The sequence below is a fragment of the Saprolegnia diclina genome (assembly GCF_000281045.1).
Source record: "Saprolegnia diclina VS20 unplaced genomic scaffold supercont1.13, whole genome shotgun sequence".
Taxonomy (NCBI): domain Eukaryota; phylum Oomycota; class Saprolegniomycetes; order Saprolegniales; family Saprolegniaceae; genus Saprolegnia; species Saprolegnia diclina.
The window spans coordinates 99,975-127,841 of NW_008246080.1; the positions used below are offsets into that span (position 1 = coordinate 99,975).

At 60.5% G+C, this 27,867-nt stretch overlaps 6 protein-coding genes across 6 annotated transcripts; 2 read left to right on the forward strand and 4 right to left on the reverse strand.

The window, feature by feature from the left end:
- Positions 1-973: 973 nt before the first annotated feature.
- Positions 974-2,831, reverse strand: SDRG_04989 (hypothetical protein). The gene has a single exon (XM_008610683.1). The coding sequence runs from the start codon at positions 2,803-2,805 to the stop codon at positions 1,009-1,011; it is 1,797 nt and encodes a 598-aa protein (XP_008608905.1). The 5' UTR covers positions 2,806-2,831; the 3' UTR covers positions 974-1,008.
- A 228-nt stretch (positions 2,832-3,059) lies between these two features.
- On the reverse strand, positions 3,060-19,383 carry SDRG_04990 (hypothetical protein). The gene is made up of 3 exons (XM_008610684.1): positions 13,024-19,383; positions 11,710-12,970; positions 3,060-11,659 (listed from the first exon to the last, which is right to left on the reverse strand). Exons 1-3 carry the CDS (start codon positions 19,359-19,361, stop codon positions 3,134-3,136), a joined length of 16,125 nt encoding a protein of 5,374 aa, XP_008608906.1. The 5' UTR covers positions 19,362-19,383; the 3' UTR covers positions 3,060-3,133.
- A 1,826-nt stretch (positions 19,384-21,209) lies between these two features.
- On the forward strand, positions 21,210-23,212 carry SDRG_04991 (hypothetical protein). Its single transcript, XM_008610685.1, has 4 exons — positions 21,210-21,585; positions 21,641-21,810; positions 21,859-21,995; positions 22,050-23,212. The coding sequence occupies exons 1-4, from the start codon at positions 21,315-21,317 to the stop codon at positions 23,065-23,067; spliced, it is 1,596 nt and encodes a 531-aa protein (XP_008608907.1). The 5' UTR covers positions 21,210-21,314; the 3' UTR covers positions 23,068-23,212.
- An 85-nt stretch (positions 23,213-23,297) lies between these two features.
- SDRG_04992 (hypothetical protein) lies at positions 23,298-24,261 on the reverse strand. Its single transcript, XM_008610686.1, has one exon. It carries the CDS (start codon positions 24,002-24,004, stop codon positions 23,408-23,410), a length of 597 nt encoding a protein of 198 aa, XP_008608908.1. The 5' UTR covers positions 24,005-24,261; the 3' UTR covers positions 23,298-23,407.
- A 92-nt stretch (positions 24,262-24,353) lies between these two features.
- SDRG_04993 (hypothetical protein) lies at positions 24,354-26,122 on the forward strand. Its single transcript, XM_008610687.1, has 6 exons — positions 24,354-24,780; positions 24,824-25,202; positions 25,244-25,471; positions 25,520-25,638; positions 25,689-25,830; positions 25,877-26,122. Exons 1-6 carry the CDS (start codon positions 24,380-24,382, stop codon positions 25,940-25,942), a joined length of 1,335 nt encoding a protein of 444 aa, XP_008608909.1. The 5' UTR covers positions 24,354-24,379; the 3' UTR covers positions 25,943-26,122.
- Positions 26,012-27,230, reverse strand: SDRG_04994 (hypothetical protein). Its single transcript, XM_008610688.1, has 2 exons — positions 26,828-27,230; positions 26,012-26,772 (listed from the first exon to the last, which is right to left on the reverse strand). Exons 1-2 carry the CDS (start codon positions 27,198-27,200, stop codon positions 26,111-26,113), a joined length of 1,035 nt encoding a protein of 344 aa, XP_008608910.1. The 5' UTR covers positions 27,201-27,230; the 3' UTR covers positions 26,012-26,110.
- Positions 27,231-27,867: the final 637 nt, after the last annotated feature.

A 27,867-nucleotide genomic window follows, 5' to 3' on the forward strand; every position in this document is an offset into this window, starting at 1 on the left:
TCTGACAAATAGAAACATCCATTTCAAATGGATTCCGCGAAAGTTTCTCTTGTTGTAGGCATCGAACGGCAACGCAACAGGGTTTTTTGTGCTCTTCAAAGCCATCTCTACACACCTGCAACGTAAGAGCGATTTCACTTGCAATGTCTGATTCGTCATGCGAGGTCGGCGGGATGCGCTGTGGAGCGTGAGTGATGACGTATGATTGGACATAAATAATTTTAAATCTGACCAATAAAGCGCATCGAATTCAGATCCAATAACCTGACACCACCCACACCTCATCTAACCACCCCTTTTTCATATCCAAGTATCGAAAGAGCGATTCTTTAGCCACCGTTCGCGATGTTGCTAGCGTCTCGAAGCCACTACGTTAAAACATCTTCAAAAAAAGCGAGCCCAACACGCGATTGATTGAGCTCGAGTACAGTCGCAGACGCAAAGCCGTCGACCACAAGAGCTGCGAACTTGTGCACAAGGGCGCCTCGTCAAGTTTTTTACGGACTCTCGTGTTTTGTGCTGTATGTATAGAGCACGACGCAGGGAGTCCGAAATCCAAGAATGGTGCTCGTCGCGTGCCCACAGCGCGTGCCATGCACAGCTTTAGTCGATGCAAGACCATTTGATACATTGATACATTGATACGGTCTCTATACCTGTAGATGTTGCCGCGCGGGTGTCGCAACGCGAACAGCTTCCCTTCTGCAATCTGTTTGGCGCACTTCTGGTACATGTACGTGCTTTCCAAAGTCTCGTCGTCGCAGTGGTGGATGCGTGCACTACGATGGGTCCAGCCCATGCAAGTGCTATTACGACCTGCCAAAAGCCTCCCGCTCCGACGCTCTGGTCGTCTCTCCTTCGCAGCAATAGGCTTGCAAATCACTGCTTTGGGACTGCAAACGCGAGCTCGACGCTAGAGCTTTTGCCGACGAGCCAATTTGCCGCGTACAAGGTCGTTGCTCATGTCCATTGCTAGCGGTCGCAACGAAAACGCCACGTTATCAAGGGTTAGGTATACACGAGCCGTCGCACGCTCAAGTTCAAAGGATCTGTGACGTAGAGCGCGCCAGACGCGTCGATATAAATGTACTGGGGATAGTTGAACGCGGCGGAGCTGCCCGCGCCGTCGACGTTGCCGAAGACGCCGGGTGTACCCGCGATCGTGATGACGTCATCATTCGTATCGATCGCGCGGATGCAATGGTTATGGGTGTCGACCACAAACACAATACCATCAGAGTCGGCCACAATACCATGGGGTTCGTTGAAGGCGGCACTCGCACCGTGGCCGTCGGCGTGGCCCGCCGTACTACTGCCAATGTCTGTGGCACTGCCGTCGAGACCAATCTTGCGCACGAGGTTGCCGTCCGTGATATACACCAGACCCGACGGCGCCTCTGCAACCCCAAGCGGAACGTTGTAGGTTGGTATCGATGCTGGACCGACGGCCCCAGGCCCCGAGAACGTTGAGACAGTGCCGGCGCTGATCGACCGTACTTTGGCGTTGTTCGTGTCGGCGACAAGGACGCGGTTGGTGCCAACGGCGATGCCCATTGGTCCATGAAACGTGGCGGCGCTGACACTTCCGTCAGCACTGCCCGTGGCACCGGTACCAGCCAAGGTTGCGACGACACCTCTCGCGTCCACCGTGCGCACAGCGTTGTTACCGGCGTCGGCCACGAGCAGCGTTCCGTCGGAAGCGAGCGCGAGGCCGCCAATGTACAAAAAGCGTGCGCTTGCGTTGACGCCGTTGAGAAACCCCGTCGAACTTGCCGAGCCTGCCAACGGCGTCAGTTTATTGCTGGCGAGATCGATGCGCATGATGGAACTTGAACTGTCGGCGACGAACAGTGAATATGCGTCACCAGTGATGCCCTTGAGCGAGGTAAAATTGGTGATGACGCCATTGCCTACAAACGTTGACACGGTGTACGATCGGTTGGCGACCGGTGGCGGTGTCGGCGCAGGAGACGGTGCAGGCATCGGCGTGGGTGTCGGCACAGTCGGCGTAGTGGGCGTCGGCGCGTTCGAGGTTGATGTCGCTTCGTTCGACGACGGGATGAACGCAACGCAGAGTCCAATGATGCAAATAAGAGCAGCGACCAATAGCCCAAGGCCATAGAGCCTCTTGCGACGCTGTCGTCTTGGCGCTGCACTGTCCTCCCCAGTGCTGACGTCGTCCAAGATGTAAGCCGTTCGTGTTTGGGTCTGCTGGACCATTGCACCGAGTGTGGCGACGACACTGGCGATCGATTTTCGCTCCGAGAGTGGCAGACAAGTCAAGCCATTGGCCAGCGTCCAGAGATCCACGGGCATCGTCTCGGGCCTGCGGTCACTGAGATCCATTTTCGCGTCGACCAAACCACGGTAGGCTTCGATCAGACAACTGCCAAACGCACACACATCGGCGGTCTGCGCATCGGCCAGACGCATCTTGTCCTCGATCTGGAGGTCACGGGGGGCACTCAGGCTGGCCTTATAGCCGCCACCGATCGCATCGCAGACACCAACCGTTGCACATGACACGTCACCGTGAAACAAACCTTGGTCGTGCGTCGACGCGAGGTCTTTGGCGGCATCGAGGAGCAGCTGGAGTCGCATTGGCGGTGACACTTGAACGAGCCGGAGAAAGACGCGCAGCGAGCCATACTCAGCGTTCCTTATGTTGCTTGGCTGGTGCTTGGGGGGAACCAATGCGTGGGAGGTAAGTAGGTCGACGCTCACGCAATCGGGCGCTGCCACGAGGCGACCGGACGCGGGGTCGCCGGGAGCGTCGCCGGTCGCCAGTGTATCGGCAGTGGACATCACAGCCAAACGACAGGGTGGGTGCAGTGTACGTGCGCACTGCAAGTGTAAGTCATGTATTCAAAAGAATGATTCACCTCGAAATAGAAACTCGTGGAGCTTTTGGAGTTGGGTATTTTCGGCCTCTGATTTTGATATTTACTGTATCAACTTTGGAGGTCGAGAAGATCGGCCTCTTTGGTATGTCCCATTATTTTGTACGCATGTCCTTGCTGTGCCGCTCTTGAGGTTGTGAGCATTAACATTAGACAACGTGACATATCACACTCTGCATCACCCGTCCTTTATAAAATACAAACATGCAATTGTGTAGGTTATATAACTTGTTCTAGTCGCTGCCTTGAAGGAGCTCAAACCACTGCCGCAGCGCGTTGCATAGCGTTTCGGGCAACAGCGTCGTGTCCTTCATGATGACGTAATACGGGAACGGGAAGTTGTCCATGTAGGGCGTCATCTCGACCTTGCCGCGCACAAACGAGACGCTCTGCGTGTCGCAAATGCCTTGGCCGTCCTTGGGGTGGTCGACGATCAACAGCACAATCAGCTGCTGCTTCTCCATCGCGTGCTGGACCAGCTTTTGCATGCGCGTGCGGCCGTCCTTGTCGAAGCGGCCGTCGGAAATCATGAAGACGATCTGCGTGATCTCGCTCCCGCTGTGGTGGCTCGACGCCTTGGCCTGGTCCAAGAGCCCCACGATGGCCTCGAGCGTCTGGACCATGTGCGTCTTGGTCTGGTCAAACTGGAACGACCGAATGACGCGGCCACCGGCGTCGTCCGTGAACGGCATATCGAACGGATGCAAGAGCTCGACGGCAGCGCCAAACTTGACGACTGAAATGTCACCGACTTCGAGCTGCGTCATACCCTTGCAGAGCGTCGTGAGCGCCTCCAGCGCGAGCCGACCGGCGTGGTTGTCGGCCATCGATTCCGAGTCGTCGATCGCCACCATGACTTGGTACGCGCGCTTGCTCGGCTTCGTGCGCCGCAGCCAGATCTTGTCCTTCCGGAACGACGAAGCAATGTACGGGATGACCTTGCGCATGTTGATGCGCTTCCCCGTGCGGTAGTCGCCCTGGAGACGCGACCGGAGCATCGGCGCCAGCACGAGACGCAGCTGCTCGCAGAGACGCTGGGCGCCCGCACGCGTAATGTGGTCATACGTGTTCCAGAGCGCCGTGCCGCGCTCGATCGAGTCGACGGTAGGACACGACATGGCCGCGTCCAACTGCACTCGGAGCGCGTCGACGTCAAAGCTCGTGGTAGCGTCAAGGCCGCTTTCGCCGCCAGCGCCGGCACCGGACGCGACGACCGGCGCAAACTCGTCGACTTCTTCGTCGATGCGGCGTTCAAAGTCGTTGCGGACGTCGTCGTCGTCGACGCCCATGTCGTCATCGACGTCCTCGTCAATGAGCTCTTCGGCCTTGAGACCTTGCTCCTTGGCCTTCTGCATCTTGTCTTGCGGGGCCTTGGGCGCCTTCTCTTCGTCCTGGGTCTCGGTCGGCTTGTCGTCGACGACCGGGGTTTCTTCGGGCGCCGGCGTCTCGTCGTCGTCCATGGGCTCGTCGGGCTTGTCGCCGTCCTTGTCCTCGTCGTCGTCGGCGCCGTGCATGACCGTGTCTTCGGTCGGTGCGAGGGCCAACTCGGCCTTCTCGTCGTCGTCCGCGAGCTCGCCGACACCGCCGTCGTCCTTTGTATCGTCGTCGGCGCCGTCGTCGTCGTTCTCATCCGCGTTTTGGTCCTTGGTCGCGTCCGAGTCGAGGATCTCCATGCGCTTGCGCCAATGTTCCTGCGCCTTGCGCGGGTTTTGGTACGGGTTGGGGTCCTTGCGCTCGCGCGACTGCGGGTCCGCCGACGCATCGCTGTGCACCGACTGCAGATCCTTTCCTTCCGGGTTGGCTTGGCCGCCCTGGCGATCTTGGTTCTGCTCGGCCGAGTCTTCCGCGTCCGCCATGTCCTCGTCGGCCTTTTCTTGGTCGTCTTCCTTGGCTTCTTCGGGCTCCATCGTGTCGGCGCCGTCCTTGGACTCGAGGCCCGCGACCGCGCCGGCGTTCTGGCTCTCGTCCTTCTTCTCCTCTGGCATGATCTCTTCGGGCACTTCCTCTTCCAGCTTGGACTCGTCGTCCTTTTGCTCGTCGGGGACGTCCTGATCGTCCATACCGGCGCCCATCGAGACGGGCTCGGGCGCCTCCGCATCCTCTTCGTCGTCCTTGGCCTCGTCGTCTTCGGGCGCAGCCGACTCGTCCTCGGCACCCTCGCCTTCAGGCGACTCGTCGTTCGGCATCTCTTCGTCGATTTGCTCGTCGTCGTCCTTGTCCTTGTCGTCGTCGTCACCGTCACCATCGAGCTTCATGTCTTCTGCAAACTCTTCTTCCTCGGGCTTGGACTCTTCGTCGTCAGGGTTGGCGTCGCGCGGCGCCAGGTCGTCGTGATCTTCCTCGTACTTGTCTTCAGTATCTTCGTTGATCTCGTCGTCGGGCATCGGACCATCCTTCTTCTCATCGTCGTCGTCACCACCGTCGTCATCGTCGTCCTTCGAGTCGTCGGCGGCGGCCGGGGGTTGCGGCGTGTCCTTCTTCTCATCCTTGTCCTTGTCATCCTTCTCATCCTCGTCTTCGTCACCGTCCTTGCCGCGGACTTCGTCTTCGAGCGCCTCGCCTTCCATTTCCTTGTCGTCAAACTTCTCCTTGTCCTTGTCAATGTTGTCGTCTTCGTCGTCCGAGTCTTCACCCCACCGCTTCTCGTCGACAATGTTGTCTTCGTCAAAGTCGCCCATTTCACGGTCGAGTTCCTCTTGGTCGTCGTCGTCGTCCTTGTCGTCGTCCTTCTGGTCGTCGTCGTCAATGTCCTCAAGCTGTCCGTCAAAGTCGTTGTTCATCTCGAGACCCGAGTCGTCCTTCTCCTTGTCCTTCTTCTCTTGGTTCTCGGGCGGCGGCTCGTCGCCCTTGAGGCCGAGCAACTGCTCTTCGTCCTCGATCTGGTCCGACACGTCCTTCTTGCCGTCGCCTTCGCCCATGCCCGTGCCTTCCACGTCATCTTCAAAGTTGAACTGACCGCCGGTCGAGTCGTCTTCCTTCTCTTCTGGCGCCTTGCAAAAGCCGTTCGAGAGCAGCGTCCGGAAGACGCGGACGATGACAAACTCGGCTTTGGACATGCTCTTGTGGACGTAGATGACGTCGGCGAGCAGCTGGTAGTGCCACTGGACAAGCGCGCTGAGCGCCGGCACGAGCGACTGCACCCAGCGCAAGCACGGCGCCACGTCCGCCGACGACGATGCATGCAAGTGCGACAGAAGCGAGAGCAGCTGCGCCGGAATCTTGTGCACTTGGCTCTGGCCCACGAGCTTGGCGAGGTGTTGGTGACACACAACCATCGAGTCCAAGTCGACCTTGTCGTCGTTGCTGGTCTCAAAGAGGCTGCACGCCTGCTGGATCGAGAGCAAAATGCTCTCGACAACCGTGTTGAAGCGGCCGCCGACTGCTTCGACGAGGTCGCGCGACTCGGTGGTTGCCGGCGCACGGTGCGAGGCCGCATCCGCCGCCCACTGCGCCTGCTCGGCGGTCAACGACGAGAGCGCATCCCGAATGCTGACGACCGACTTGGCGCTGCAGAACGCGTCCAGCTGCGCAACCACGGCCTCGCCACCCGCCGCCGACGCCAAAAGCGGCGCCGGGTCGAGCCACAAGGCGCCCGGCTGCTCGAGCAAATGCGGCGAAAAGCCCGTCGTCGTCGACGCCGTCTTGTCTTGAAAGCCAAAGCTTGTCGCCGCGTCAAAGTTGCCGTCGTCGGACGGCACTTCGGGAATGCCAGAGTGCGCGGCCACCGACGCTTTGGCGACTTGCGCGCCGCACTGCTGCAGCGCCGTGAGGAGCTGGCCGAGCACCGGGTCGTCAGCAAAGAGCAGCAACAGTTCATCGACCCATTTCGTCAGCTGGAGCAGCGTCGCGGTCTGCGCGTCGCGCCACGCCGCCAAGAAGGTCTGGGCGTGGACGAGGTCGTGGGACGCCGGAAGCGACTGCAGTTGCGCGAGGCCAAAGAGGAGACCTTCGTGCGTCGACACCATCTGTGCGAGCAGCGCGCGCTGTTGCAGCATCGTGTGCAGCATGTTCTCAGCGTACCCCGACATGCGGTCTACCTCGGACCACGAAATGTCCTTGTTGTAGCCCGACGCGACCGTGAAGCGCATCGACTGGATCTGCGAGAGGAACCGGTAGTAGTAGCTGTCGGCGTGCGCCCAGAGGCCCGCGACTCCCGACGACGTAGTCGCTACGACGTCCGGGTGCAACCGAAGCACTGTGTCGACAAACGGCACGTCGAGCTCGAGCAACGACTGCATGTGCTGCTGCTGCGGCGGCGTCTTGGTCTTGAGGTGCGAGAACCCCTGCGACTTGAGCTCGGCGAGGAGGTCGACGAGCGCCTTCTTCTTCGCACCCTTGGGGGCCGAGTCCGACTTGAGCTTCTCAATGCGGTAAATGATCGTCTCGCAGAGGTCTTCACCGACGTGGCGACCAGCCTGATTGCGGCGCAGCGCCGCATCCGTGAGGAGCTCGGTCGCCGTGTACTTTTGGATCTTGCGCGTCAGCGTCGGGAGCTGCGCGACCCAGCGGAAGTTGTCCACGGCCGCCGTCCACGCTTCGGGGAGCGCCACTGGTGCTTCCTTGGTCTTGGCCGGCATGAGCACGATGCGCCACACTTCCTTGGGCGCATCGTTTTCGTCGGCGTCGTCCTTGATGTCCATCGGGGCGTCGTCGTCGGCGTCCTTTTCCGTGTCCTTGACGAGCTCGACAGGGTCGTCGCGCGCCTTGAGGTCGTTCCACGTCGTCTGAAGCGCTTGGATGCCGTCGTACTTTTCGTTGGTGATGTTGCCGTCGACGACCTTGTCGATGAACGTCTGCATCGGCATGTTGAGAATCTCTTCGTAGTCGCGGACAAACTTCATGAGCTTGCGGTGGCTCTTCTCGGCCGACGCCGCGAGCGAGTAGTACGTCTGCTCGTCCCAGCGCGAGATCTTGATAAAGTCGTTGAGCTGCGTCTGGATCGGCGTCCGGAGCCGCGACCACAGCGGGTGGCACCCGTACGTAAGGTGCTGCGCGTAGAACCGGTACAAATGATACAAGGTCGACGCCAACCGAAGCGTCTCGAGCTTGGGCGCGTGCTGCACCTCGAGGAAGAGCTGGCCGCAGAACGCATAGAGCAGCACGAGTCGCGTCTGGAACTGGCCGACCGTGCAAGTGCGAAGGAACGCATCCATCGTGTCGAAGAGCTGGAAACGCCAGCCCTTGGCCAAGAGCTCCGTGTCCGGCATCGACGTGAGCGTGAACATCCAGTTGAGCGTTGCGACTTCGGGCACGACCGTCTCGTCACCGCTCGGCGGCGACGTCAGCAGCGTGTACAGGTGGAACCAAGCTTTGCGCGCCTCGAGCTGGAACTTGCGCTCCTTGATGAGCATGAGCTGCGGCCACGAGTAGAGCTCGAGCTTGCGCCAGCGCACGACAAGGCCGCTCAGCGACGCGATCTCGTCGGTGATTGCGACGTCCCGAGACGCAATCGCCTGCCAGTCTTGGGCGTTCTTGAGGAGGAGCTCGACACCGACAAGGATCTGCGCCAGCGGCACGTGCATCGACATTTGCCGCAGCCGGTTGGCCAGCAACAAGAGCTTTTGCAGAATCGCATTGTCGGGCCACTGCTCGAGAAGCGTCCGGACGCGGAGCATGAAGCGCTGGAGCGGCGACCGCACCATGACGACCTCCTTGACGTGCGCATCCTTGTGAAAGTCAATGCCCGCCACGTACGCCGCCGAGAGCTGCGAAAAGACCACGTTCGACGCCGGCGCCTGCTGCGCAAGCGACTGCTGCGCGTACACAATGTGGCCGCCACGCGTCGACACGTCGAGGGCCTCGTCGCGGAGGTCGTTGATCGACGCCTTGAGGTGGAACCCGACCTCGTACATGGTCTGGACCGCGGCCGCGCGCGACGTCGTGTAGCGCGTGTGCTGCGTAAAGAGGCGTTCGTGGGCAAACGAGACGAGCTGAATGACGGCGTCCGGGAGCGGCGACGCATCGATTGTCGGGTCAACGTCGGCGGGCGTCGCCACCAGCGGGTCCTCCAAGAGGTCCGAGAACGCCTTGGCAAAGTCGGGGAACTGCTGCCGGTACTCGCGCTCGAGGATTTGCTCTTCCGAGTCGATCTCGAGCGTCCGCGCTTTGAACCGGAAAAGCTGCTCGTCTTCTTCCCGCTTCTTGTCCATTTTCGCTTGGTTCTCCGTCCAGAGCGTCATGTAGCCATCAAAGATCGACTGCGCGACCGCGAGGTACGCGCCATTGGCCGCCGACTTGCGCCGGAAGAGCTGCAGCTGGTCGGTGTTTTGGAGCTCGAGCTGGTACAACGCCGTCGTCAACCGGTGCAACCGCGGCACATGGTGGGCATCGAGAACCGCACCGTGGTCCAAAAGCGCCGACGCCGTCACCGGCAAACTCGCGGGGCTCGGCACACTGAGCAGCGTGCGCGCCAAGGACGCAATCGCCGGCTTGTCCTGCGCCGTGACGACGCTCATGAGCAGCGAGAGACCGTCCTTGGCGTGGTAGATGGCTGCAACCACCGGCTCGATGACGTCGCCAAACACAACGTACTTGTGCTGCAGCCGACGCACAAAGCTCTCGGTGGTCTGCTGGAACATGATGAGCTCGCGGAGCACTTGGCTGCTCTCATTTGCGTCGATCGCGAGCGCTTCGCACCAGCCGACGACCTTGGCCGTCATGATGGTCGAGCCAAACCGGACAATCTCTTGGAAGGCCGCACCAAAGAGCGCATCGTCGCACGGCCGCGCGATCGCCTTGTCGGTAAGCGCATCGACCTTGGCGATCGAGACGTCGACGTTCTCGGCCACGTACGCCTGCGGCGACTGCGCCTGGAGCACCGTGTCGACCGTGTTACGGCACGAAGCCCGCGCAATCTGCTGCAAAAGCACGTCGCGCTTGATGAGCGGCAATAACGCCGGGTCGAGCGGCGACGTCGGCGTCAAGAGGCCAAAGCGCCAGAGACCCAGAAGCGTCCACTGCACACCCTGCTGGCGCATCGACCCGCGTGGGAGACGCGCCGAGAGCACAAGACACGCCTTGAGAATCGGGAGCGACGCCACAAACCGAGCGTCTTTTGACGTCGCAAGCAGCGCCAGAAGATCGGTTGCGTCGCCACTTGCCGCGTAGACCGCCAGCGCGTCGTGCGCGTGAGGCACAAACACAAGCACCGTTGCGGACAGCAAATGCCACCAGTACGCGCCGCTGGTCGCGTCCAGGTCCGGGCACTCGTGGTGCTCGAGCCAGTGGGCGACCGCCTGCTGGAGCTTGGCGGTCGCAGCCGTCACGTCGACGATCGGCGTTTGCTTGAGCGGCTGGAGGTAGTGCAGCGCAAGCGTCGTTTCGACCGCCTGGTGCAGCCGCAAAAGACCGCCCGTCGAGGTCAGGGCCGCCTCTTGGCTCTCGGTGTGGTACACGCGGTTCGAGATCTTGTCGGCGTGCACGATACTGCTGTTCCAGAGGCGGTCGTGGAACGAGACGTAGATCGACTGCATGTGCTTGGTCACGACCCGCTTGAACTCGGCGTGGTCGTCGAGCGTCAGCGCCTTGCTGTTGTCGAGGTACACATGGCCGCGCCAGAGCACATCTTGGTACGGCACGAGCGTCACCGGCGACCGCGTCGGCACGTAGCGCTGCAGCGGCAGCCACTTGTCGATGCAGGCGAGGACCACCGGCACTTTGGTTGCAAACGACGCCAGCGGCGCCACGAGCAACTCGGACAAGTTTGCCACAATCTGGTGCTCGAGACGGAGATACAAGAGCTCCCGGAGCGGGCTCAACTGCAGCTGGATCCACATCTCCACCACCTTGCTGTTGTCGTCCGCGAGTAGCAGCACCGTCTTGGTCTCACCGCGGTCCATGTCGTCGTCGGGCGGCGTCAAATGCACGAGCATGTGCTTGTGCTCGGCGGCAAACTTGGCCTGCATCGCATCGTACGACGTGGACAGCGTCTTGGGCAGCTGCTGCAGCGTCGCAAACGACTGGTTGGCCGTCTCGATGAACCACGTGTACGTCGTGAGCGCGTGGAGGAGCTCTTGGCGGAATGCATGCGGCACCGAGAGGAGGCTGGACGGCGTAAACTCGTACACCGACGACGTCGTGCAAAGCATATCGAGCAGCGACACTTGCTGCTGGTGACCGGCGGCGGTGAGCGGCCCAGTCGCGGTCGCGGCGAGGCCCTCGACGGCCGAGATGGCCGACCACGTCGTGAGCGACGGTGGCAGCTGCCGGTGGCCGCCGCGCTTCCACAGCGCGTCCTTGGAGCGGGCAACGCCCATGCAGGTAGTAATACCAAACTCCATGCGCTCGAGCATGTCCTTGGCGTGTACGACCGCGGTGGAGAGCGTGAGCACATGCGTCTCGAGGTCGTTGAAGCCCTTGACGAGCCACTTCCACACCACCAAGAACGGGTGCCACGGAAACACAGGGGACGCAGTCGAGAAGACGCGGCCAAGCGCGTACCGGAGGTCAATCACCTTGGCGACGGCAGCCACGTGGCGCGCCGAGAGCACCTTGTACATGCTGAGCTGGACGAATTCGTCGAGAACCGCATCGAGCGCGTGCAAGGTCGGAAAGACAATCGGGATGAGATCGTTCTCGACGTCGACCGACTCGGCGCCGTGGAGGAAGCACTCGTACGACACGTTGAGGAGCGTCGCTGCCGCCTTCTTATTCGTCTTTTTGAGCGCCCGCTTGGTCTTCTTGGCCGTCGTCGTCACTTCAGTCGTTGCGAGACCCAAGAGCACCTGCTCTTGGAACCGAGGCCACCACATGTGTTGCAGCTACAAACACCAAATGCAGATGAGATCAGCGGGAGCGGCGAAGCGCGTACCATCTCGAGCGACTGTACAAGGGCGTCCACCGGTTGCCACTGCGTCTCAACGCTCGCCGCGTCCGACACCGCCTGCAGCAGCGCCGTCTTGAGCACGTGCAACGCCGGCGGGTTCGCAACAAGCGACGAGAGGTGCGGGGCCGCCACGGCCGCGCACGTCGCAATGGCTGACGACAGGCCGTTGAGAATCGACTGCAAAAGCACTTCCGACCCGAGCCACGTGCCAAACGGGTGCGAGCATTGGGCGTGGAAGCCCGACGGTTGGCCGCTGCGGTACAGCGCCCACGGAAGAAGCTCCGTCGTCATGGCAGCAGTCGCATCCTGCAGACCGGCCGTCGCGCACTGCGTCCAAACGGCTTCGTCGTTCAAGAGCAAATGGCGCGGCCATTTGTCCGACACCGTCGCCGTCGTCCAGAGCTGCACCCATTCGATGAGCTGGCTCGGCGACGACGCCAGGTGCAATGGGAGGCGCGCATCACGCGCAGCCATGCCACCGACAGCGTCCTGCACAAGCATCTGCGTCGAGACGGCGGCCGTGCCGGCGTCGACACCGAGTTCCACCGTGCCAAACGTTGAGCCGTACACATCCTGCGTCGCAAGCTCGAGCGCCTCGGCGAACGCGGCGCCGTGGTCGAGGAGCGCCTGCACGAGCTGGCTCCAGTTGACCGCGTGGCGCATCGAAATCGACTTGTCGAGGCTCGCCTTGTCGTAGTGCACAGCGTGGAGGCGGTCGTAGACAGCGACGGGGTAGGCCACCGACGTGGCTGCGCCCTGGATAAGCGACACAAAGTCCATCTTGGGGCTGCTGGCCATGTCGTTCGGGACGAGCGCGACTTCAATGCAGCGGTTGCGCATGGCGCGGGACACTTCGCCAAACTGCGCGTCCATCGCGAGGAAGATGCGAAAGTTCTTGTGGGGCTTGACGACGCGGAGGTTGCCGTTGACAACACCACACTCGTTGACGAGCAATTCGCCGTTGATCTCGAGGAGCGAGTTGAGACGGTCGAGCACCGACGCCGAGCAAAAGTTGACATTGTCCAAAAGCAGCCAGTCGCCGAGCTCCATGGCCCGCAGAAGCGCGCCGTCGACCCACTCGAAGCAGCTGCTGCGCGCCGGCGACGCCACGAGCGTCCGAATGCTCGTCAACTGCGCGTGAATCGACGCGATGCTGTCCACCGACGGCGCGTGCGGCGAGAGCACCGACACGACGTGGTCCAACAGATCCAACTGCATCGGGTCCATCTCGCCCTTGTGCGCCTTCCTACAGAAGCAAAGACCCATGAGATACAGAGGAATACGTAAAGACTGGCGTACCACGCGGCTTGGCGCTGGTGCACCGCGGCCACGGCTTGCGTCACGGCGTTGAACTCGGCCGTCTTGGCGTCGAGCAGCAGCTTTTGCTGGACAACAGCCACCACGTCGCTGAGCTCGCGCATCGCTTCTTGCACGCGGCGCTGAACGTCAACTTGTTCGAAACAGCCGAGGAGCTCGGTCGCGTCCGTGCCCGTGCTGAGCCCCAGTTCGTGCAGCTTGCGACCCGTCATGGCCGCGAGAAGACGCACGATCGCGGTTTTGCCCGACCCCGACGGACCGACGAGCAGCGCCGGCCACTGCAAGTGCAAGCAATGCATGAGCGCTTGCATGGGCTCGAGCCACTGGTTGAGAAGCGGCGGGAGCGCATCGAGGTTGGGCAGCACAGCGTGCACGCGCGGCAAGATCGCCGTCCCGACCTGGAGGTACGTGGGCGTGAGTTGAAACACCGGCGGCGCCGGCGCCGACGGCCCAAACGCGGCCACGCGCTTGGCCTCAATGATCGCACGGTCCGCGGTCGAGCGGAAGCGCGACCCATACAGCATCGGGATGAACGCCGAGACGTCGTAGGGCGGCGCCTGGAACTTGTCAACGAGCGTGCACCAGCGAAAGACGTCGCGGAGGTTGAACTCCCAAGGGGCACCGTGACGGCCAAACGAGCACGCGACCATCGTCTCATGGTGGACTTGGCTGTTGAACGCAATCATCTTGTGCACGTCGTTCGCCGGGATCGACGGGTACAAGGCCGTCGCAATCACGCGCAGATCCGTCTCGTGCAGCGAGTCGACGACGACGCGCGTGAAGCGATTCAAGAACGACTTGGGCAGACCCTTGCGACCGCCGCCTTGGCGCAGCGGGTTCTGCGCCGCAAAGACGCGGAACGACTTGGGACACACAAAGCTCTGGTCGATCTCGGGGATGTAGACGGTCCCACGATGATCGAGACACGCGTTGAGACCTTCGAGCACCGACTGCGACGCCAAGTTGAGTTCATCGAGCAGCACCCAGTGCCCGGCTTTCAATGCCCGAAGGAAGACACCGTCGCACCACGAGAACGGCGACGACGCGTTGGCGTCCGTCGACGGCAAGTCCGACCCAAAGAGATCGGCCACGTCCGTCTGTTCCGAGAGGTTGATGCGCACGAGCGTGTGGCCCGAGAGCTGCGCGAGCGCGTGGATGAGCGACGTCTTGCCGACGCCCGGGCTGCCTTCGAGCAAAATTGGCCGCGGCACTTGGAGCGCACGGAGCACGCGGTGGAGGTTGCCAAGCGTCGTGGGGGCCGCAAGCGAGAAGGGCTGCGGCGTCACCGGCTCGGGGCCCTTGGCAATCATAAACGGGGCGACACCGCAGATCGCACCTTCGTCGACCCAGTCCATCGACACCTGTGCCATAAGCGCGCTCGGGAGCGCCGCCGAGAGCATTTCGTAGGCTGTCGCTCGCGCCGTCGTCGCCGCATGCAACGACTGCGTCGATCCCAGGCCGAGACCGTCGAGGACTGCGAGGGCCGCGCCTTGCACGTACGCAAGTGCCGGGTCGAGGTCCGACGCGTTCACAAAGTCGAGCCACGAGAGAAGATCACGGAGCGTCACCTTCCAGCCGTTGGACGCAAACTTGGCGTTGAACTGCTGCACAAACGTGAGCACCGGGTCCGCGAGGTGCGCCGACGGCCCCGGCAGCCGGTCGCGAATCACGATCTGGAGGTCGTCGAGGCGCGAGAGGCTCGGCACCCAAATCTCGGTAAAGCGGTTCCGGAGCGCCGGCGAGAGCTCGCGCTTGCCAAAGTCCCCGCCCGGGTTCATCGTCGCCAGGATGCGCCACGGTTCCGCCGCCGTAATGTGCTCGGCCGTGTCGCCCTTCTCGGCGAGCACGAGGCCGCGCGAAGGCTCCAGCACCGAGTTGAGACGTTCGAGGACCGCGTCGTCGGCCAAGTTGATCTCGTCGACGAGCAGCAAGTCGCCGGCCTTCATCGAGCTCACAAGCGGACCGTCCACCCACTCAAAGAGCGCAACGGCCTTGGCCTTCAAGCTCTGGATCGTCGCGTGCAGCTCCAGGAGCGTCGTATCCTCCGCGTTGAGCGCGAGCACCTTGGGCAAGAGGCTGTCCAGAAGGCCGCCGATCGTCGCCAAGTTCAAGTCGGCGCGGAGCACCGACGTGTCGAGCGTGTCAGGGTAGCTCGCCGAGACATGCGCATCGAGCTGCGCGAGCGCGGCCGTGAGCTGTCGCAGCACCTGCTCTTTCGCGCGCACCGGCCGGAGGCTACCAAGAAAGTCGGCTGTCTCCGTGTGCTGGTGGCAGTTGAGAATGTGCAACGTCTGGTCAAACAAGAGCGAGTAGAGCTGGCACACGGTCGTCTTGCCACAGCCCGTATCACCGACCAGCAAGATCGGTTCCTTGTGCTGCAGACACCGGCCAACAAGCGCAAAGAGCCGGCGCAACGACGACGTGATCGAGATGGACGACAGCCCGCTGTGATTGCCCTTGGCGTCGACGTCACTGAGCTTGGCTTGCACTTGAGCAAACTGCTCGGGCGTACCCCACACCGTCGCCGGCGTATCACCGATCACGTTCGTCGGGACCGCCACGCCATTGTAGAGCGCGTCCAAGTCGATCGTGACACCACAGCGCTTCTCGAGCACCTGCTGGACGACGAGCTTGTCTTCGTCCTTCCGGAGGCGCTCGGCGAGGAGAAAATACCCTTCTTCGGCCACGCGCTGCTTGGTCGTCGGCGCGCGCTGCGCCCAGCGGAGAAGGTCGCGCGTCGTGATGAAGCCGGCCTTGCCCGCAAAGACACTCGACTGCGCGCGGACGCGCTGGAGGTCGAGCATGATCTCGATGAGGAGGTTGCAGTAGCTCGGCGGGAGGGCGCTGCGCTCTTGCAAAATCATCTGGAGCTCGTTCGCCGGCACTTCGTCGACTTGGAGCTCGATGAAGCGGTTCCGGAAGGCGCGCGAGAGCACCTTGCGACCGCCGTACAAGCCCGGCGGGTTCTGCGTCGCAAACAGCATGAAGCGCGGGTGCGGCGTGATCGTCGTCTGCGTCTCTGGCACGTAAAGCTCGCGGTTGTCGTCGAGGAGGCGGTTGAGCGCTTCGAGGACTTCGGACGGCGCGAGGTTGAGCTCATCGAGGATGATCCACCAGCCATGACGCACCGCCTGCACGAGGACGCCCTCCTGGAACGTGAGCTTGCCGTCGGCGTCCGACACGTACGCGCCCAGGTACTCTTGAATGTCTGTGTGCTCGTGGTTGTTAATGCGTACACACTTTTGCCCAAGGCGCGCAGCCACATACAAGATGAGCGACGTTTTCCCGGCCGACGTCGGGCCTTGCAGCAGCAGCGGGTACTTGCCAATGACGACGGACCGCGCGACGTGCCGGAGGTTTTGCTCGACGCTCGGCGTCAGCACAAACTTCTTGAGGTTCGTGACCGGGTCGGGAATCGCGTCGTCGACCGGCGTCAGCTCGCCCTTTGGCACCCAGTACGAGCTCACGAGCTCGAACGTGTCGCCCGACTTGCGGGGCTTGGGCGGCGCCTGGTCGAGCTCCTTGGTCTTGATGTTGGGCGCAAACGTCTTCTTGATCGTCTTCATCATGATGGTCCGCGACATGGCATCGAGCTGCGTCGCAAAGCCCATCGAGAAGCTTTCGTACAAGGCGCGCGGGAGGCTGTAGCCGCGCTGGAGCATCGTCTTGGTCATGAGCAGCGACCGTGTCAGCGTGCGGAGCGAGTACCGTGGCCGTTGGCGCGCGCCGTCGTTGAGCACGTCGATCGCCATTTGACGCGCACTGAGGTAGAACACGACGGTCTCGGCGACCGGCGCGTTGACCATCTCCTTCCACTGCTGCGAAACGAGCAGCGTCAAGTCGCGCGGGCAGACGCACTCGTCCACGTACACTTGGGTGAACCGGTTGCGGAGCGAGGGTGGGAGGTCCTTCTTGCCCACGTCGGTCGGCGGGTTCATGGCCGCAAAGACGCGGAAGTTCGGGTGCGGCTTGAGCACGTCGACGTCGCCGCGCTCGGTGAGCGACAAGCCCGAGTGCTCGCCTTCGAGGACGCTTGCGAGCCGCTCCAACGTGTCGGCGCCGGCCAAGTTGATTTCATCAAGGAGGATCCAGTGGCCGGCCTTCATCGCCTGCACGAGCATGCCCTCGACGAACGAGAACGCAAAGCTCGACTCGACTTGCTGGTACTGGCGCTGAAATTTGGCGAGCGCGCTCCCAAACTGCGCCCACGTGAGCGCACTCTGGTCGAGCTTCATCTTCTTGGCCTTGGCATCGGCCATCGCAATCGCCTTGGTCATGCCTTGCGTCATTTTCTTGTACTGCTTGGCCGCGAACGCTTTTTGAATCGCATGCAAGAACGACGCGTTCGCAGACGATGGAAACGTCGATGAGAAGAGGTTGACAAAGTCCATGTACAGCGGCCGCGCCAGCTGGTAGACATCGACGGGCTTGTAGCCGCCGAGCAGGTCTGCGCTGTCGCTCTGCACGTTGAGGTTTTGCACGACGAGCGTCTGGCCCATCGCCGACGCAAGGTACTGGATCAGCGTGGTCTTGCCACAACCGGTTTCACCGACGAGCAAGGTCGGCTCGAACGTCGAGACGGTCGCTGCGAGCTGCTCCATGAGCCGCAGACAATGGCCCGTGAGCACAAACGGAATCTGGTGGCCGGTGCTCGACGACTGCGACAGCGCCTGCAGCTGGACACGGCCGACGGTCACCGACGCGTGGTGCGGCACAAAGTTGGGCCGGTGGTCGCGCAGCTGCGTCTCGACGACCTCGGGCTGCACCTGCCAGAGGCCACCGATCGAGGTCGCAGCGGCAATGCGAGCGTCCATGTCGCGAATGCCCATGCAAAAGATGTCCCACGCCTCGCGCGCCAAGTCGTCCCGCATGGCCTGCGTGAGGTACTGCCCGGGCTCAATGTGGCCGTGGAGCTTCATGACGCGCGTGCACCACTTGAGCACGTCCCGGAGCGAGAAGCCGCGCCCGTAGCTCTGACGCGCCGCGCGCCAGATCGCCGAGCTCTCGTCCGTCACGAGCGTAAATGTACCGAGAATGAGATCCGTCACGTGCGCCGGGAGCTGCGGAAACTGCTTGGCAACGACGAGCGCGATCTCGTCCATGTGCATCGGCACCACGGGAATGCGGTGCCAGAGCGAGAGCGGGAAGCCTTTTGGCATGGCCGAGATCGGCTTGCGGCTCGTCGCGAGCAACTGGAAGCCGGGCGCCGCCGGCACGCGGTGGCCACGCACGAGCAGCTCCTGCGTCGTCAGCAGCGGCAGAAGCGCCGCCAGCACGTCCATGGACGCGCGGTCAATGTCTTCGATGAGCACCCACCGGCCTTCGGTCACGGCCTGCGTCAACGCGCCCGGCTGCCACGTAAACTCGCCAGGGACGTCCGTGCACACGTACGACCCGAGCAGCGTCTTGCTGTCCATTTGATCGTCCAGGTGCAGCTCGACGAGGTCGCTATGGCCCGTGCGCTGTGCGAGCTCGCGCAGAATCGCCGTCTTACCAGCGCCGTCCGCGCCCGAAACCAAAAGCGGGCGGCGCAAGCTCAGCGCAATGGCAAGCGACCGCAGCCCCGCCACCGTCGACGGCGTCTCGACGAGCGCCGGGTACGCGCTTTGGTGTTTCGTCGCGCGGAAGGGCACAAGGATGCCGCAAATGTCGGTCAGCGTCGGTGGCAGCGGCGCACCCGAGACCTGGTGCGTGGTCGTCTGCGTCAGGTGCATCGTCGGTCGGGGGCTCGAAACGCTCTCGATATGCGCCAAGAACACGTCGCGCGTCGCATTGTCCATACGCAGAAGCAGGCTCGTCGCACGCATGGCCTCGGCGCGCACAAGTTGATCGGCGTCGGCGCACAAGGCGTAGAATGGCGCCCAGTTCCACATGCTCAGGATCGTGTCGAGCTGCACTGACGCGAGAAGGCGCGCGGTGGTCGCGGCGCGGCGCTTGCGGCTGATCGACATGGTCTCAATGTGGTGGAAGAAGCACCGGCTCGTCTCGAGCCACGGCTGCACGAGCGGCCAAATGCGCGGCGTGACCTGCAGCACGCGCGCAAACGTGAGCGAGAGGCGCTCGTGCTTGTTGTCGTCAAAGTCGTTCATCGTAAGGAGGCGCGCGGCGAGCTCGAGCAGGAACGGGCGGAACGCAGCGCAGATGGCGTCGCAGAGCGTCGCGTCGTCGGCCGCGAGAAGGCGCGCAAGGCTGTGGAGGGTAGAGGTGGCGTCGTTGGCGGCGGCGAGCGCCGACCGCACTGAGGTCGTCACGGCGGGCGACAGCGCAGCATGGTCGAGCTGCGTAAGGAAGCCAACGACCGCTTCGCCAAGATCGGCCATATCTTGAACTTGCGTGGTCCAGTAGCGGATTCGAACCAAACCAATCAACGCCCAACGCCATTTGATTGGTCCCGCCACATCCGGATACTACATCCGGATGTCGACGCCGAAACCGTGCGAAACCGGCCACGACGAGAAAGGACTCTAGCGCCCTTGCGCTCCGCAACTAAATCCCATATAAAACTAAATCTCATACTAGTATAAAACTAAATCTCATATAATAATCGTTCTCCTCAGGGCGAGGAGCAACCGAGTGAGCACCATGAGCCTTACATTCATTGGAGCCAGGAGGTTCGAGCCCAATGGCGCCAGGTGGCAGAGGTGTCGACGCGCCTGGGTGCGAGGCTGCTTCACCGTAGAGAGCTCGACAACAAACTCAACACGTCGACGCTGACGACTTGTCCGCGTCGCTAGAAAGACTTGCTATATAATAGTGTTGGGGTACTAGTATTGTACTGGGGGGTCCAGTGGATGAATGGCGGGGGTTCATGCGCGAGCTGATTGATCACTGTGCCTTGACCGCCCACATCTGCGGTAACAGGACGCCGTAGCGAGGCTACCAATGTCAAAAATACTCGAGTGCAATCATGTCCACCGTCTCTCTGTGGTCCGAAGCTGTACATGGGAATATCTTCGTGCCTTATGCGGGTGTTTGTAGTGTTGATGATGGTGGAATTTGCATGAGGCAGACTGTTGGTTTACTACCGGGCTAGCTACGTCTCGCCCTGCCTGTGTACGTAGCGCTACCGCACATAGACGTAGCTATGTCCAATAGTGTACACAGGTGGCTAGGTACAGGGCTCTTGGGGCTCTTCTGATTGCGAGAGCAACTCGGTCAGATCACGTACGACAGCTCTTGCGACACCAGGTCCTTGGGCGCGAAAGAAGGTACAAGCAGCACAACTAGCATTGGCACAGAGAGCATGAAGCATTACCTCTGACAAGTGTGGACCGGCCACACCACGGTTGGCGCGTGCGCCGTGTTGAATACTTGCTACGGTACCTGCATCGAGTCTGCTCCTTGCTTCAGCTTGCCCATGTATCGATAAGCGCAAACGAAATGATCGATAGAACATGCGCCGCCTGTCTTAAGCTGCACCCTTGGTGTTGATGGGGTGTTGGAAAGTGATTGAGCAGAGTTAGATCGAGCTAGCGACACCTAACCTGCTCCTTCTTTGGCTCGAGTTGACTTGGGTACACCAACTCGAGCTGAGCCTTGTTCTCTGGGAACGCGTATCGCGCTGTGGCTTCCGTTAATGGGCGGCAGCCGCGCTAGTGCTGGGTGCGTTGGCTGTTGTTTGAGAACTCGATGGAAAATGAGGAACTAAATTATACATGTTGTAAGGCTGGCAAGCTTTTCACTTTAACTTTAACCCCGAGCTTCAATGTTGAATGTTGACGTGGCTTGCTGCTTGATTCGGGCTGTTTCATTCTTGCTTGGTTTCAGATAAATACTTCCACAAAGATGTTGCTACGCCAGGTGGCAGCACCAACGCGCAATGGTCTGAGCTCAATAACGTAGTAGGAGGGTCAATAAGAAATGCATGTCTTATTGACCCTTGGATGGACGTAGCAAGCTCGTAAACCAACGCTTCGCAGTCCCTTCATACGTACACCACCCAATAAAGCTTCCGCCCAACTCAGTAGGCTGGTGTTGCCAGATTGCTGAGGCATCGCCAGAGCGCACTCACAATCGAGCGACACTCTCCATTCGAATTTGCAATTCTTATATACTCGCTTTCAAACGTTTCTTATTAGCATACATATCTAGAGTGCAATGCAAAGCGAAGACACAACATGTTATCAAACATGCTCGCTTTATTGACGACAAGACAATCACTCCGAATTGCACTTTCCAACAGAAGGAACTGCTGCAGAAGCAACTGCTGCACTGTCGACACGGTGGCACCAGTTTCCTGTTGCTAGTGTCGGCAGCTCACTTTGCAATTGACCATGTTTGGCTCGAGCTCCTCATCCAGCAGCTTCTACCCGCCGTCGCCCGCCTTTGGCCGACCCAAGTCGGCGGCAGTCACGCGCGTCGCCAGCATGACCTCCGACGCTGCCGCCCGCCGCTGGGCCAACGACAACGGCCTTGCGATCATGAACGTCTCGTGGGAAGACGCCGCGCGCAACAAGAACAGCGCGTACGGGCCGTGCATCTCGGACATGACGCTCGTCGTCGAGAACACGTGGATGCCCGTGCTGCGCGTGCCCAATTTTTCAGGTTCGTTTTCTCAATGTAGCAATCTCAACACTCAAACTCAAATTATTCGACGTAGATCCGATCATGAGCATCCCGACGAGCAAGATCATGGTGACAGTCGGGAACGAGTCGCCCCACAACGTGCCATTGACCAAGATCTCGCTCCACGAGTACCTCGACAACATCCACAAATACACGGAGCTCGAGCGCAGCTTGTACGCGCCAGCGCACGACCACCAAGCCCTCGTACGTCTCTAGGATTCCAGGGACAAAAGCACTCATCTGTACTTGCAGGTCAGCACGCAGGCGTGCTTTTTGCCCATCGAAGAGGCGACCGGCAAGGCCGAGTTCCACGTCGGTCTCACCAACTACCAAGCCCGCGAGAACGACCCTGCCGTGCTCGTCCTCGTCTGCACAGACACTGGCACGAGGTACCTCCCATCTTCGACTCGAATCAAACCGCTCACTTTTCTCTCTGACACTAGTGCCCAAGTCATGACGCAGCGCAGTGCGACCTTGTTTTGCAACAACAAGGGCAGCAAGCACACGTTCATTGCCGAGCGGCTCTCGACCGACCGCGCCAAGCGGGGCGTTGCGACCACGGGCGCCATGACGGAAGCCGAAGAGGCGCGCAACTACGTCATGATCATCCAGATCCCGCTCGAGCAAAAGCCGGTGTCGTTTGGCACTGGCGGCTTTGGCGCCTCCTCGGGTTTCAGCGGCTTTGGCGTCGCCTCCAGCACGAGTTTTGGCGGCTCGCCCGGTATGGCCTTTGGGGCCGCGCAGCAGTGCAACATGGCCGCGACCCCTTTTGCTATGCCCGCCACGTCCGCGTTTTCATTTGGTGCTCCATCGACGCCGAATGTCGAGGCAGCGATGGTCGGCCTCAGCGACGCCAAGGGTCCATTCCCGAAAATCAGTGCTTTTAGCCACGTCCGTCGCAACGCCAAGTACCCGATCCGCGTCACGGTGCAGTTTTACCAAGCGACGAGCAACGGCGTCGTCTCGGCCGCGATCCTGCAGGACCTCGCCAGCAAGATGGACCAAGTCAAGACCAACGCGACCTGGTGGGGCTCGCTCGTGACACCCGCCGCGACGCCGCCGCTGTTTGGCGCCGCCAACTCGGTCTTTAACCCCCACGCCGGCGTCAACTGCGACATGTGCCGGTCTGAGCTCACGACAAGCGTCCGCTACAAGTGTGCGTTCTGTGCCGACTATGATGTCTGCGCCAACTGCATCGAGCATGCCGACACGCAACACCCGCACCCGTTCCTGCGTCTCACCAAAGCGTCGGCAGCGTACGGCGCCAAGACGTACGCGGTCATGAACCGAGCAAACGTGTCGCACAACGTGGCGTGCTCGTCGTGCAAGGCGAACATCGTGGGCGTGCTGCACCAATGCACGCACTGCCCCAACATTCGCTTGTGCGAAGCCTGCGAGGCGACGACGGGCCATGGTGATTTTCAGCACCCGTTGATCAAGGTGTTTCAGGCCGCAGTCTAAAGCCAGTCAAAACCTAGTTCATTTACTAATCTATATAAGACCAATGGCCTTGATATGACGTTCGTTGTATTAAGGGATATAACAACAATATATCCCTTGGTTGTATGCACGTACTAGTATATTTATGACTTCTGCTTGGTTGAGATGTCCTCCTCGTCCTCGAACCCCTCGACGCCTGCATGATTGAGAGTTGCGCGCGTCATTATTTGAGGAGCTTTCCCTAGTCTTTTTTTCTGAAGAACATAAAATGAAATCCCGTTTGGTGCATTAGGATATCGCACGAGTACCGTGCCACATTACACAGAACTATCTAACGAAGGATCGATCGTCACGGGTGCAGTCATTGGACGAGCTCGTTCGTGGTCGTCAGCGTCGCGCCGGCAGAAGCAAATGCCTTGTTGTGGGCATCAATGACGGGCGACGCGTCGACGGCAACGTCATTTTCAAAGCGCCACGTCGAGTGCGCGTCGGCGACGACAGTCACGTCAAAGTCGAGACCGAGGGCCCCCAACGTCGTTGCGTTGACGCAGCAGTCGGTCTGCGCGCCGAGGAGGATGAGGCGCGAGACACCGGCGTCTCGAAGCCACTTGGCGAGTGCCGGGTTGCTAAATGCATCGGGGACGGTCTTGGAGAACGTCGGCTCGGTCGCTTCGTTTTGGCCGAGCGCCGGCCAAACGTGCCAGCCCGGTGCGCCTGGCGCCATTGCGCCTTCGTCTTCTTCGTGGCGGATAAAGGCCACGGGCAAGGCTTCGCGCCGCGCCCACGCGAGCACGTGCTTGGTGTTGTCGACGAGGCTCGTCGCGTTGTGAATCGGGACGCTCTCGACGCCGTCAAACATGATGGCTTGCAGGTCAATAACAAGGACGGCCGTCATGATGTATGATCTTAATTGGTTGTGATCGTGAGGAGGGCAATTGAAGAATGGCTGCAGTTGCATCGGACGACCTTGTGTTCCCACTTGTTCGGCTGTGGTCAGCGCGTGAGCGCGGGAGAGCAGTGTCAAACTGCTGGGCGCGAAGCATGCCTTGTGGTCCGTATCCGGATGACTGGCCTTTCCCACTTTGCCCTTGCCACACAATGCGGGATCGAGCCCACGTCCTTTAGCGCACTTGAGTGCTAACTGCAGCAGGAGGCGCTTCGATAAGAGTGAGCTCGACAGGCGCCTTGCGTGCGTAGTCTGCTGCAGGATCGAATGGCTGAAACCATGAGCTCGCAGATTCCACCACTTCGGGCGTTGTAGACAGGCGGCTTCGAACTTCGACTGGTCGTTTCGTTATCCGGAAGATCGCATTTGGCCGTGACCTTTCGCAAAATGCTCCGCGTGTGGTGGCTGCTGACCCTGCTTGGCCTCGCGCTACGCAGCGAGGGCCATACGTTCCTGCGCCACGACGATGTGTCGCTTGGTGCGAACACTACGCTCTGCGGCGAGCCCGAGGCCCACCACGCCGGCTACTTGAACGGGCTTTTTTACGTCTTTTACGAGACGCGGGCGGCGATTCGGGCGCCGACGGACGTGCCGCTCGTGCTATGGCTCTCGGGTGGACCCGGTTGCTCGGGTATGATTGCAATGCTCTTTGAGCACGGGCCATGCAGCGTCAACCAAGCGACGCCGACAACAACGCTCAACCCGTACTCGTGGACGCAGGCAGCTCATATGATCTACGTCGACCAGCCACGCGGCACGGGCATGAGCCCTTCCAGAGACGCATCGAGGTAGACATGCTTCTCTATCTAGCAGACTGCTAATGCCATCTAGTTCGTGGACAGAGTCGTCGGCGATGCGTGACTTGGTCGTTTTCCTGGAAGGCTTCTACCAGACGTATCCCGCGTACGCAGCCAACGACTTGTACATCTTTGGCGAAAGCTACGGTGGCCACTACGTGCCCGACTTGGCGCATGCGATCGTATCGTCAACCAACTCGAACACGCGAGCCCTCCGCCGCAACCTCAAGGGCATCGGCATCGGCAACGGCCTCGTCTCGGAGCGCGCGATTGCCGACACTATTGGCGCATTTGCCTCGACCGCGCCAGGCGGCAAGCTCACAGACTCGGCCGCGTCGAGCGTCGCGACGTGTGAAGCTGCTATCGCCGCCTGCCAATCGCCCGAGGACGGTGGCGTCCGCGACTGCTCCAAGGTGCATAAGCTCTCCACACCATAGCACTCATACCGTTGCAGACGGGCATTTGCGAGTCGCTCGTCGGAAGCATCTTATCGCAAGCGCACCAGCAGCAAATCAACCACTACGATATCCGAGCGCCGTGTTATCCCGACGTCTTTGGCTTGTGCTACAAGTTTACGCCGCTCTTTCAGTACATGAACAAGGCGTCGACGATGGAAGCGCTTGGTCTCAACGGCGGCGTCTCGTGGGCGCCGTGCAACCAAGACGTCTTTGAACTCCACATGGTTGGTTGGAAAATATTGTCATCGAAATTGTCTTATTGTATGCTCTAGGACGCGGATTGGTACGAAGAGAGCGAGTATCGGGTCGCAGAGCTGCTCGAGGCCGGCGTCCGCGTCCTTGTCTACGCCGGCGACTACGACTTGGTGTGCAACTGGATGGCCCAAGACAAGTACAATTTGCGTCTTGGTGGCAAAAGAAATGACATATTGTACATTGTAGGTGGACACGCGATATGGTCTGGACCCATCAGGCGCATTTTGCCGCACAGCCCTTGGCTCTGTGGTCCTACGACGGCGACGTCGTCGGCGAGCGCCGATCGTTTGGCGGGTTGACCATGCTGCGCGTCTACAACGCTGGCCACGTACACTGCGATAGCCGAATCCCAAAGACGTACATTTGATGTGTAGATGGTCCCGTTTGACCAGCCCAAGGCAGCCCTCGGTCTCTTCCGCTCGTTCCTGGCCGGCAACTAGAGCTCGTATCGGTCGAACCAACAACGCACTATCCCTTTGCGATCTTACGCAGACAATAATACATCGTCATCAGAGCAAAAGACTATGGCGTGTATGACATGCAAGATCGTAACGACCTCGACTAGGTGCTGCTAAATACACTGATCCTACATCGTCTTGAGAGGATATCTAGTTTTCTAAGACAGGTACGAGCTCCACTTTGGCGCCGTGTGTCGAGAGACGCGCCATGGGGTACAAGGCGATGCCGTCGGGTACGCCGCGGAGCTTTGTGGGCAAGAGCGACCCGTGGATCGCAAAGCCAATGCTGTGTTCGTCTGGAAACCACGTGACGTTGAGGAGCACGGTGCCTTGGACGTTGGGACTCACGCCAGCACTTGTCGGTCGCTGGAGGTGCGAGTACACGTTTCTTGTCTCGCAGTTGAAGAACCAGCCGCGCGATGCGCTGTTGGTTGCATGCGGATACGGCGTAAAAGCATCTCGTGCCAAAAACAAAAACCCGACTTCGACGCGACTGCCGAGGTGAACGTGAACCGAGAATGTTGTCGCGGGCGCCGTGGCGAGGACGTTGCCCCACCCGGATTTCGTCTGCCGCGCTTTAGTTTGCATCGCGAGGAGCTCGATCGACTCGGAGCAATGGACCGGATCCCACGCGAGAGGCGTCACCTCGGGTGCTGACGGCTCAGGGAGCACGTCAAGTTGTAGGTAGTCGATCATCTCTTGTAGCTCAACCAGTTGCCGAGTCGAGAGCCCGCTCTGGTCGAGCGCGCCCGTGCGCAGTAGCTTCATCACCCGTGGAAACAAATCTGGGTCCAAGTCTAAAAAGTACTCGCCTACCGAGATTCGTTGTATGTACCAATTGCCATGATGAGAAAGAGGGTCGACTACCTTTGTCGTTGGGGCGCCAGTGATCGGACGAGAGCATCGCGTCAAAGTAGCTGCCGGGAATGCGCAGCAGCGTCTCGCGCACGGTCGTAAACAGCGTGCCGCCGACGTTGAGCGTGACGAGCTTGTCGTCTTTGACGCGGACAGGCTGCAACGCAAGTATCTCGGTCTTGAGCTCTTGTAGCAAGTCGAGTTTGGCTTGGACGCGCGCCGCCTGGAGCTGCAGCGCCGCGTCCTTTCGAGCAAAGTCCCGCACGAGAACTTCCATCTCGAGCGCAATGGCGTGTAGCGCGTCGACATTGGCAGGTGCCTCGATGGCTGCCTTCAGCGACGCCTGCAGCGATGCCCACGTTGCCTTCACGTTGCTCTCGACCATCGGAAGCGGGCGTATGACACTGGGACACGTGCTGTTGTCGGTGGCAATGTCCGGATATACTGACGCATATCCGGATATGACGTGGCATGCGGAGAGCGCTTTTTTCAACGAGAAAACGGTCTTCACTTTGCACATTGGGTACGGCACAGTGAGGTTGTATTACAATGTAACTCTGGCTAGCAACAGCAATACGAATGTCATAGTCTTTTTCATGTACTGCAATCGGTCGCAGGAGAGACCTGGGCATTCGAAAGGTGTTCCCATCGTATCAGAACACGTCTCTCCCTCCATGCGGTTCAGATCTTATATCAAGTAAGTCAATAGCAGCGTCTGTGAAATAGCAGCGTCGTTGGATGTCCGCGCCAAGGTTCGTGTATTCTGCAAGCCTCCAACGACAAGACATTGTACCTAGGCAAAGATTCATGTCGTTTACTGCATCTCAATCTCTCTATCTCATTACACTTGTCATTACACTACGCTACCAGACTGCGGCCTCAAACACCTTGATCAACGGGTGCTGAAAATCACCATGGCCCGTCGTCGCCTCGCAGGCTTCGCACAAGCGAATGTTGGGGCAGTGCGTGCATTGGTGCAGCACGCCCACGATGTTCGCCTTGCACGACGAGCACGCCACGTTGTGCGACACGTTTGCTCGGTTCATGACCGC